Genomic DNA, 11,891 nt, shown 5'->3' on the forward strand with positions numbered 1-11,891 from the left:
TTTGCCTCTCACTTTATGTTTCTGTTTATCTCACCACTCTCTGTCAAGACTGCAGTGCATGAAAATCTGTTTGAGGATAGACCCATTACATCAGGCACAAACAATCATACCAGTCGCTTAGACCGCACTTTGCCATTCGAATGGCCGGTAGAAAAAAAGCAACCTCTTGACCTTGTCTACAACAAGCAGGTGAACCTAATAAAGTGGCCAATGGGTGTAAATCAGTATTGATTTGTTACCTGCTTCATGTCCTTCCATGGTATTTGGATAAGGAAACCTTTTAGGTTTGGGAGCTCAACCTTCCAAGGCATTCCATCTTTTGACTCTGGAAATATACGGTTGTTTTAAAGAGCTTTGGGCTGAGCCGTAGCAAGGTCAAGCCATTATTTACGAGGGGCTTATGTCGTCTGAGTGTAAAGTGATGTTAACCAGGAGCTGCCACATCGGAGGACAAAGAGCAGCACTTGATTAAAACCATCCGAATCACATGAAACCATTTTAACAAGGAGAAAATAAGAGCTGTTCATGAAACCATTTTAACAAGAAAAAGCAGAGGTGTTTGTTAATCATGTAAAAACAGAGGCCAGTGAACGTATAACCTTTCAGGCTTAGATATAGTTGACTAGTTCTCCTTGCCTCTAATTACACTTTAGGGAAACATCCATATTCAACAGAAATATAATCATCTGACATTGCAAAGAAATTCCAATGATGTCAGTTTCACCAAAGGGATTAACCTTAAACTAATTCTACATTTAAGGGACCATTCAAACAAAAATGCAGCCAAATAGTGGAGGGACATAATGTAAAAAATACTGCTAGGCATTAACAGTGGGGGGGGAAACAACAAAGCAAGCAATTTGGTACATCGAAAATCATTGCATTTCATCAGTTAAAATGCATATGAACAGGCCAATCATAACTGATCAATCCTGGTACAGAAACATGTGATGGCCTGAACAAAACTAATCACAAAGTAGGCGACAACACCTAAGCTCAAGTTGAACCTTCATCACCTTAGCCCAACGTAATGCTGTTTGATTGAATTGGAAAACAGACTTATCACCAAGAAGGTATGCAGTTTATTCATTTCATTACAATTGGCAGCTGTAACAAATCCACAGACAGTCCATAAAAGCGTCCAGCCTGCCCCATCCTGTCCACTCCTGAGAAAAAAAACACGGGGGGTGGGGGGGGGGTAGTTGGGGTCTAATTGGCTTTGGCACGGAGTTGTGCCCTCTTGCCCGTGACAGCCTGGAAACCTGCCTTGATGCTGGCGACGGAACAGCGCGAGTGACAGGTCTCGCACTGTAGGAAGTAGAGTCGTGTGTCTTTCTGCAGGATGGTGTCAGGAGAGCGGCACGTATGGCACGTCACATACTCCTCTGTGAATAAAGCCACAAAAACACTGAGGAACTGTCCTTCTCTAATTCACCTGAAGGGACGCTTCCCCTAAGTGTTTTTGCCATTGAAATTATTTCATTCAATCATTCCTTAGGTGTGTACAAAGGTATGTCAACTCAAACACTTACTAATATATCTTCGTAAGACATTCTCTATCTGTTTCTGCTGAAATCTTCCTTTGATGATGAGCTGATTAGTTCCATCTATAGAGCCACTGTTGCAAAAAAAAAAAATACATATACAAAAATATACTTTGAATTTTCAAAAAGAAAATGACATGAAGCAGACAAACATGAAGCAGAGAACCCAAAACGTACCTTGTTCCAAGCTCAGCCAACAAAAAGGCCAGGAGATGTTTTGGCTGTCGATGCAACCTGAGAATAAAATAGCAAATTATCATAAGGGAATTAATTACACAGGACTTCAGAGCAACCTTCATGAACTGCATGTGCAAGATAACTTCTGGTCACTTGCAGCTCCTCCCTATAAGGGAGTCACCGATAATGAAAGAAGTAGTACAATGAAAGATGTGTGAAGGTGCAACTCAGCGGGACATTCCAATCTCACATCGGAGAACCCATTTGCGTCCTCAGAGTAGCAAATATAAAAGGTGGCGGAGTCAAAGTAGCCACACTCTCACAGGCAAACCAATGTGGCCCATAGATGGGTGAACTGAAAGCTGGATGTAGGGAATTGCTTCAGAAGAAGCAAGACCAAACTTATCATTAACAGATACTCTTAGATCAGGATTTGTGCTACAGTGTTTTATATAAACATCACAGCATAACACCAAGTCAATTAGACTTCAGGGATATCAGTCTGTCCAGTTAGGAAGCATAAGCAATTGTGAATCAATATTACCTGTTTTGGGGCAAATGAAAGTGACAACAGGTAGTGACAACCGGTGCACTGGAGCGGCAATGGCCAGACAACCTCCAAAAAGGAATGGTTTTGCAGGTGGCAGCCACAGACAATTGTTATCCTTCCTGACAGATTCTACTCTAATTCGCCAGAGAACACCAGAATTGGCAGGTCCGCCATTGGTGCCCCCTTCTCTTCACAGATGAGAGCAGGTTCACACTGAGCAGGTGACAGACGTGAAAGAGTCTGGAGACACCATGGTGAACGTTATGCTGCCTGCAAAATCATCCAGCATGACCAGTTTGGCAGTGGGTCAGTAATGGTCTGGGGAGGCATATCCTGGGTCAGTAATGGTCTGGGGAGGCATATTTCTGATGGAGACGAGCTGCCTACAGGTGGGAGATTGACCATCTGGTATCCTGGTGTAGTCAGAACAACTTGGAGCTCAACTTTCTGGGGACCACCACCGCCCAGGACCTCAAGTGGGAGCTGAACATCACCTCTCTTACAAAGAAACCAGAGCAGAGGATGTACTTTTGGCGACGGTTGAAAAAGTTCAACCTGCCAACGACTATGATGGTGCATTTCTAAACTGCTACCATGTAGTGGAGTCCATCCTGACCTCCATCACCATCTGGTAAGCTGCAGCCACTGACAAAGACAAGGGCAGGCTGCAACGCATCATCCACTCCAGTGGCGGCTGCTGGTCTTTCAAAGAAGGGAAGCAAATTTTCGGCCTACATTATAACCCTCTGATGGTCTTCATTTGTAGTGACACTCGGGGTCTTTTGGACCCCAGACAATTACATTTACATTTTGTAACAGAACAACATTTAATTATTTTTTACAAATATAATTTTACTCTGTTTATTAATGGCTTTGCTAAAATTAGGTAGACAATATTAGCACTGTCTGCCATCGTGCGCAGTTTCACCCCGAGTGTACTTGAGAAATCCGCGATGGGACTGAGCGCGAAATAGCTTCAGTGACTTCTTATAGAACAGACCGCTGTCAGTTAAAAGGAGATGCAATTTGACAGATCGTCAGATCCTCCAATCATCACGCGGAAGCCCGGGCCAGCCCACTCCTCATTCACCCCCAGAGACGCTGAGCGTCCGTGGGCGGGACATAATCGCAGCATTTATCAGTCTACTTTCGGAGCACTGAAAAAAAAAAACTGTTCTAAGCAGGCCCATTGAAGTCAATGGACGCTCGGCTTCAACAGGGAAATGCACTGTGACGCTGCGGGATTGTATGAGAAGATCGAGTCAGCCAACCTGTAGCTGATTCTGAACTAACTAGTTTTATAGATGAACGTGTTTTAACGCATTTTTTGTCAATAAAATGTTTACACAATAGTACATACTTGACCATAATTTTTTTGTTTCCCTTGCAGTCTTAAAGAAATCCCCACTGATCCACTCTGCAGAGATGACGATTGGCTGCAATCCACCATCTTTACATGACTTACAAAACTGCCAGGACGTGGAAGCGAGTGGCAAAGATTGGGGCTGAATAGTCACTGAAACTGACTATTCAGTGCTCTCACGTCTAGCAAAAGGCTGAGGTCTATCAGGATGAAAAACAGTTCTTGTGGCGGGGAGGTTCTTTCCTACAGCAGTAGGCCTCATGAAGCCAACTGACTATAGCCCGCTCCGCGCGCACGCGCACACACGCACGCACACACGCACGCACACACGCACGCACACACGCACGCACGCACACACGCACGCACATCAACTGGACAAAATCTTGTGCCTTACATATACTTTGCAATTTATTAATGCACAGTCTACTATTTTTATGCTCAGTCCACTGTTCTTTTTTGTTTTTACTTCCTTATGCCTTCTGTATTATATACATTTTTACACCAATGGCTAGTACAAATTCCTTTTTGTTGTGAAACTTACAAATGAAACAAGAATCAGAAAAATATTTTCTGATTCTTGTTTCATTTGACCCGTTACACAATTTTGTTCTCAACGAATTACACAACGTAAAATAACGATTTTGATCTTCAATATATTTTGTTCATCGAGACCCCATGTGTGATTTAGGTGTCCTCTTAATGTTTTTGAGCAGGATACAATATATGTTGAATACTGCAGGTATGTATCAATGTGAAGCACTTCAACTTGAGAATTAATTGTATTACTTAAAATGCATATTACTACGGCATTCCTTGTTCATCCCCTACATACTGACAGCTCTCTTTCAGAACAAATGTAAGGTAGAGGAAATCTAGCAATGACTATAATGGTAATATGTAGATAATGAACAATAAGTTAAAAAAACATTTTAAAAAAACTGCAGTTCTCAAACGTTGCACTCTAGTAAAACATTACAATCTAACAGGGATCAAACTGCAACTAGCCGATTATAAATGAAAACTATGTTTTCTATAGAAATAAATATACTTTGTTTAAACGCTAAGTCTAAATGTCCACAATAATCTCCAAGTTTGAAGGAGTGGCTTGATATAGAATCATATCTTTATTTTCAGTTTATTGTTCAGCTGATAGTAGGGTGTCCTGGGGTTACCAACTCAAACCACTTCTAACCGAACGATGATCAATGGACCTCAATTGAGTGCAGGGACAGTTTACTCCTGCAGCAGGTAGACCAGACCTACAAGCTAGTGAAGGACCCTACAATTGATGTATAATTCGGCCACGATAGGTCACAAACGAAAAACCTTCAGTAAACAGCCTCTCCTGTACCCACCTCTATGGCCCGGCTACTGTCTGAAATAGTTTAGTCACAATTCCCATAAAACCTAGCAGCAAAAAAATAATTGCGGCTATGCATTATTACACTATTTATTCCCAGATTTACTTTTTTTATAGGACTTCAAATAAGGTCTCTGTTTATGCTAAGCCAAGGACAGGTTTGTAAACATGCAGCTTCGGAAAAAATTGAGACCACTGCAACAAATAAGGTTTTGAGTGAGAAACAGAAGGGCTAAAATTAAGAGACCACTGCAAATTGAACGCTTCTGTTCCTCACTCAAAACCTTCCTTTTCAACTTTTTTGGAAAGACAGAAAGGTGCAGTGGTCTCAATTTTCCAGAGATGTATTGGCATCAATTCGCTACACAAAAAAGGTGTTGCCTAAATATAGGAGATGTTGATAAGTCACCACTTTAAACAGTTATCAAAATGTGGAGGCGGTGTAAGCCTAAACTAAAAACAGACCTAATTTGAAATGGATCTAAAACTCCCATATGAAAGAAATGAATGGTGGAATAACACAGAGCCGCAACCATGTTTTACCACTAGGTTTCCTGTGGATTATGACAACTATTTTAGAGGAACCTGCAACTTTTCCAAAACGAAGAGCCCTTGGGTCTGACTCCTACACTTACCAACGAACTATGTCAGTCCATTACCACAACCGTGGGGGAGGGGGTTTGGTACTAAAAACGTTGTAAACATAGCTAGTCCAAATTCCTACCATCACTCAGGGAAAATTACACCAGTTGCTAGCATCTAGGAAGACCATGTTTGAGACTTGCAAGGTCAAATTAAAATTTGCAGCTTGAATTGAAATATTCCAGGTTAAGAGAGACAGACTTTAAAGTTTAGTCACTACAACAACCATTAAAGCACCATGCCATTTTGGATTCATTGTAGCATTCCAGGAAGCAATCAGCACAGTAAAGATGGAAGCAAACTAGTTACACCGCAGCGTCAAAATGTTAGTTGTTTAGCTACTATTCCGTAAAGCAAAAGTGAGAGAAACTTCCTTTAGTTTTTTTATTTGAGTTAATAATTGTTGATTCTGTTGGGGAAAGGGCACACAATGGAACACAACATCTGGTAGACTGCCAGAAGGGTCATTACCAGTAGCCCATTCTGAGTGTGTGCTGGCATCATGGGTACCAAGTATTTTTACAATATGAAAATGACTGATTCATATGTATTTGTGACCAATTTTCATTGGTCACAATTTTCATTGGTGGATGTCCTATAGATAGTAATACTATCAACAAACTTCGGCTGATAAACAACTGCTTACATTTCTGATATGAATAAGGATTAGGGTAAGGGGTACAGTTAGGGATGGAATAAAGGTTAATGTAAGGATATAGATAAGCGTTAGTGTTAGTAGATAGTTGGTTAAAATATTACAGATTGCCTGCTGACTATGTGTACAACATCTCCAGGCACACTTTTGGGACTCAAAAATTGTTACCAAAAAATGTAATTCAACCTTATCCATAGACTTTGCATAAGGGGTGTCACGATATACCGTTATTGACGATAACCGCGATATCTAAGAAATTAAATATTGATATCATGTTAATAATACACATATGATCGTATCGTATACACTAGGCGAAACGGAAGTAGTATTTATCCAAAAAACTCTTAGAATACATTATTCATGTCACCTATAGACAAATGATGTACGTGCTTTAATAAGATGACTGGACCTACGCACTAGCGTGGAAATCAACGCGTTAGCCCCACTAGAACCCCCAGGAGAGATCTGCAAAGACGCGCCGTTTTAGTAGCCCATTCACATGGAAAATATGACGATGTATATTAAACTCCTCTCGGTTTTTGAATACTTTGTCACCTATAGACACTAGAACCCCAGAGAGATATCTGAAAAGACTACGTGTTTTTTTTGCCTATTCACATGGTTTAAAGCACGTTGTGTTTTTCCAAAAGCTCCTCTCGGTTTTTCCATGGCTTATTCATGGACAAATGATCCATTTGCTTAAACTCCAAGTCTAGACCGATACACTAGTGTTTGAATCAATGCCTTTTCATAGCCTATTCACTAGGCCAAAAAACCTCCTCTCGGTGTTAGGCCTTGTATCATTTTATCAGTTAATCTGGTTGCCTTTTCACTATCCATTAAGTGCAATTGTTCTTTTTGTACACTTGTTATTATTTGTACAGTTATGGTTAGACTCTCCACCTCCATACACTTTATTTCCAAAAAAGAGAAAACATATCAAACAAAGTTGAAGATTAATTTGATTGACAGCATTTTTTTCCTTTAAATGTTCTACAGATACTGCGATATTATCGTTAACAAGAATTATTTTGGCACAATAATCATGTAATGAAAATCTGATCTTGTGACAGCTCTACTTTGCACATTCATAGAATGGCATATCTGCACAAAAATTTTAGTGTAGTACTTCAAAACCGAGTGCAGGAATATGAGAACAATTGCGCGTTAGCTATCAAGGAGTTAGAGCAACAACGACAACTCTTTTGATAATCAAGTTAACTTTCTGCTTTGTATTAAAAAAAAAAAAAAATGCTTTATCAAAAACAAAAGGTGAGTGTTTACTTATCTTACACAATGCTCTCTTTAAAAACAATTTGCCACACAATTCTGGCAAACAGTTTTTCTTAAATTCTACAAATTGCCCCCTTAGTTCAATAGACTTGCACAAAAACAATGTAATCAAAACTGTTGTTATGCACATTATTCACTTCTGCTCTGTAAATAGATTATATGCTGATGCAAAACACTCTTCTAAAGGTCATAGCCCTTTTCAAAATCCACTTCAAAAGTTACAGCTGCCTGGGTGAGTCAAATATTTGTCATTCACTGGTGTAATGAGGCTATACTTTGTATCCCACTTGTCTAAAGTAGGAATTGCATGTACTGCTGAAGGCCCCAGTAGACCTCGCTATGAAGTAACAATCCTGATGGCACGTTAGAATGTTAACAGGTTGAGGTGAATGCCTTTAGCCACTAGAAGAATAGTTATATTGAAAAAAATTAGATCATGGGTTGGAGAAAGAATGGAAAAGCCACATTTTATTGTAGCATTGGGCCGAACTCAAAATAAGAGAACAACCACTTATTGGAGTATACCCCTGACCTTGCAAAGTATACATTTGTAAATGGATGGTTTATCACACTAGAGGTTGAACGATTGATAGGCCAGGCCGATTAATTAGTGCCAATTTGAAGTTTTCATAACAATTAGTAATCAGCTTTGGTAATGAGAATTAAACCGATTATGGCCAATACCTTTTTTGGGGGTAAGCACATATTAAAATGACATAGCAATCCACAAGGGTCTGTGTGGCAGTCTGATTACCTATCATACACAGATTGGTGTGTATGACAGGTAATCATACACAGATTGGTGTGTATGACAGGTAATCATACACAGATTGGTGTGTATCACAGGTAATCATACACAGATTGGTGTGTTTTTAAACAATAATATTTAGCTTAACAACATTAATGTTAGCAGGCAAGAGCAATTAGGGACACCTTGTCATGTCTCAAAAGTGCAAGCATTGTCATATACAGCAGAGTTTGCAGGATTGGATTTGAAGCAAAATGACAAAAATGCCAACTGGGCATCCCTGTGTATCGTCATATCACTCACAATTTGCAGATGTCTGTGAAATTCACAAAGGACGACTTCTTTGTGCCAACTCGGACCACCTGCGGAGGCTTCATGACAAACTTCCTCTTCTCTCCAGCCACCATGTCAGGGTTCTTCTCGCGCATGATGTTGAAGACACGGTTCAGTAACTAAGAGAGGGAGAAGAGTCAAGCCTGAAGTCTGGGTTGAAATACCCAGGAAATGCCACTTAATTGGCATCTATCAACAACTTCCTGATAAGGATGTGACTATACATTACAAAGGACATGCTGATCGGACATCTGGTCAAACATCTTAGAACTAACTTCATGAAAGAGCAAGTCTATATTATTGAGTTGATATATTTTATTAACACAGGTCTAATATTCCTCTACAATCCCAAAGCAATGAAATGTTGACCCAGACCTCATCATACGTGTAGTCTCTCTCAGAGCCCGCCCAAGCAGGGCCTGATTGTGTGCTGCTGAAAGTGATGTCGTCAGTGTTCTTTCCATCGTCGTCTTCCTGGGCTGTAAACCACAATAAAGGCCAAAGGTTAGTTTTCATGCTGCTTGAATGCATTCATTGTATGTATTATAGATTGCAACATTCATCCAGGCTTTTCATTTGGGCACACTCACGGTCATCTTTTCTCTCCAAGTCATCCTCCATGTCAAAATTCACAGCTTTGGGCTTCCTTTTCTTTTTTCCTAACTCTAACATCAAGTCGTCCTCTTCGTTGGTTTCAGAGGGCTCTGCCTCAATTTTCAGTTCCTGTGTTTGGAGTTTTGCAATGCAGTAATTTCAAATACATGCTACAATGTCAAGCCACAACATAACGAGAACATCTTAAAATCCCTACAAAAGCCAGGATCTGATGTCCACCAACAACAAGATAGAGAGGCATCTATCTGGAAGTCACACGTATTAATATTTCATTAAAGATATTCTTGCAACAACATGTACAAATAAATTCAGTGTTGCACACCCAAAGACCTCTGGGCACTTGAACAAAAAAACATACCTTTATTCCTTCCTCAACATCATTGTCAAATGTCTTTGCTTTTTTCTTTTTCTTCTTCTTCTGGTTGAAGAAATTTAAGTCATCCAGGTCATCCGAGATTTCTGGCAAGCAAACAATCACCCAAGTTGAAAAAGGCCGCAAAATTGTCTACCAAAATCTGACTACATGCCATTTCAGTGTACACAAAGGTTCGGGGGTCACTTAGAAGTGTCCTTGTATTTGAAAGAAAATATATATTTTTTAGTCAAATATTTCTAACATATTAAATGACTATATTTCTATTCACTTTCCTATATTACCTATACAAACTCATTTCATGTACAGGTGCATCTCAAATTAGAATATCGTGGAAACATTTCAAGCCTTTTTTTCAATCTTGAGGATTACCGTTTATGGAAATCAAAAATCCAGTATCTCAAAATATTCACAAATTATAATACAAATGTGGACCTGAGAAGAGCTGTAAGATGCAATCATCAAGATTGAAACAAAAAAGACTTGAAATGTTTTACTTTGTGTAATTTATCTACAATATATAAAAGGTGTCACTTTTTGATTTGAAAGAAATGACATTCTCCACAATATTGTAATTTTTTTTAGACCTGTATGTTTCCATGGAAAACAAGGACATTTCTAAGGGACCCCAAACTTTTGAACGATTGTGTATATTATGGTACAGCTAACTTTGTGACTCAACTTTAATGTTTACATTCATAATATGGACATTTACATTCTGTTTATACTGATAGCTGAATTTGTAAACACCCACAGCATGAAATCCATGATCAAACATTTAACTTTCGGGTCACCAAATTTCTGTCAGCAAGCTGCTAATGTATTGTAATCCAGACCAGGCAGCTGCAGTACACTAGAGAGTAGTGAACTACTATGTAAAGTTATTTTAAAGTTTATTTGATAATGAAGAATATAGTCATTGCACATTTGAAGGTCAAAATGATTATGATCAAACTTATAATAAATGGCTAAGTTGAGGGAGACATTTAATTAAGGCCCCTGAAAGCCATACTACTTCCTCACCTTTCCTTCTCCCCTCATCCTCATCCAGGTCCAACTCTCTGTCCTCTCCTCCCTCCATCTCCACCTCCTTAGCTTCTGGCTGGGGAGCATCCTCACTAGCACCCTCCCCTCCTTCTTCGTCCAGCATGAAAGGCTTCTTCTTTTTCTTCTTCTTCTTGGACATGTTCGGGTCAAATATCATCTAGACGGTACAATACAACAGAAAGGTTATGAATAACTGACCCATATGAGTGCCAGCATCACATCTAAATATACCTGTTAATTAACTAGTTCTAAGTTAGCTGTGACCCAACTATTTTCTAATAAAACCAAGGTATTAGTGAAGGCACGCCATTACCACAAAATTAAACATCAGTCTGTTTTCTATGCTAGCTAGTTACTAGTGGTACATTAGCTAAGCCTTAGGTAGCGTAAGATGTACCGTACCATTGCCAAGAACGAGAAATACAGGGAAGCCAGCGGAAAACTGATTAGCAATGTTCAATCTGACACTTTTACACAGAGACAAATAACAGCAAATAACCGATGTAATGAAATGAACCAGCAAACTGAACAAACATCACCAGAAGGGTGGCTAACGTCAGCCCGCAGCAAGCTAGCCTGCTGCCTCATGCTCACACACACGTTGGTGTGTAGGCCATAACGACGTTGCTTACGAAGAACAATTACAATATTTAAAGACGATATAATTGGTTACCTCGTCGTCTCCCGACATGTTTCTAGAGTATGTATCGCCAGATAACGATGAAAATCCGTAGCCGTATATATATATATATATATTTAACAACGCAAACCACTGGTCTAGTCAGTTTCGGATTTCTTGCATCAGCTACCGGGCAGTGAATAATGCGCAGGCGCAACACGCCTTTCAATCGGATGTACATGCGTACTGGGATAGCTGTGTCGTTTTCGTATTACACCACTCAGCCTACAGATGAAAACGATTTCAGGCGACTGCCGACTGACTGATCTACAAATCACACTGTGTAATAAATAACTATCGAATATTTTCTGTCAATCAGACAGTCAATCCCAGTTTACCCATATTAAAACATTACAGTTTTGATCCTTTCACAGGAAACGTCTGCTGGGATTTGTAGTTTTCGTCCTACTTATCCCTTATGTTCTATGGCAAGCCGCATAAACAATTAAACATGTTTAAATAAAAAAAGAATAACTTCATTCTGTTTGCAGAGGATTAACATTTTGGTACGA

At 39.6% G+C, this 11,891-nt stretch overlaps 1 protein-coding gene across 1 annotated transcript; it reads right to left on the reverse strand.

Annotated features, from left to right (window-relative positions):
• Positions 1 to 1,065: 1,065 nt before the first annotated feature.
• eif2s2 (eukaryotic translation initiation factor 2, subunit 2 beta) lies at positions 1,066 to 11,483 on the reverse strand. The gene is given in 9 exon segments (NM_001304139.1): positions 1,066 to 1,385; positions 1,533 to 1,618; positions 1,722 to 1,778; positions 8,636 to 8,784; positions 9,041 to 9,144; positions 9,256 to 9,388; positions 9,639 to 9,739; positions 10,677 to 10,857; positions 11,374 to 11,483. Coding segments are annotated over 9 exon segments (1,005 nt in total). The 5' UTR covers positions 11,392 to 11,483; the 3' UTR covers positions 1,066 to 1,209.
• Between the last annotated feature and the right edge of the window lie 408 nt (positions 11,484 to 11,891).

Source organism: Esox lucius, chromosome 17, assembly GCF_011004845.1.
Source record: "Esox lucius isolate fEsoLuc1 chromosome 17, fEsoLuc1.pri, whole genome shotgun sequence".
Classification (NCBI taxonomy): Eukaryota; Metazoa; Chordata; class Actinopteri; order Esociformes; family Esocidae; genus Esox; species Esox lucius.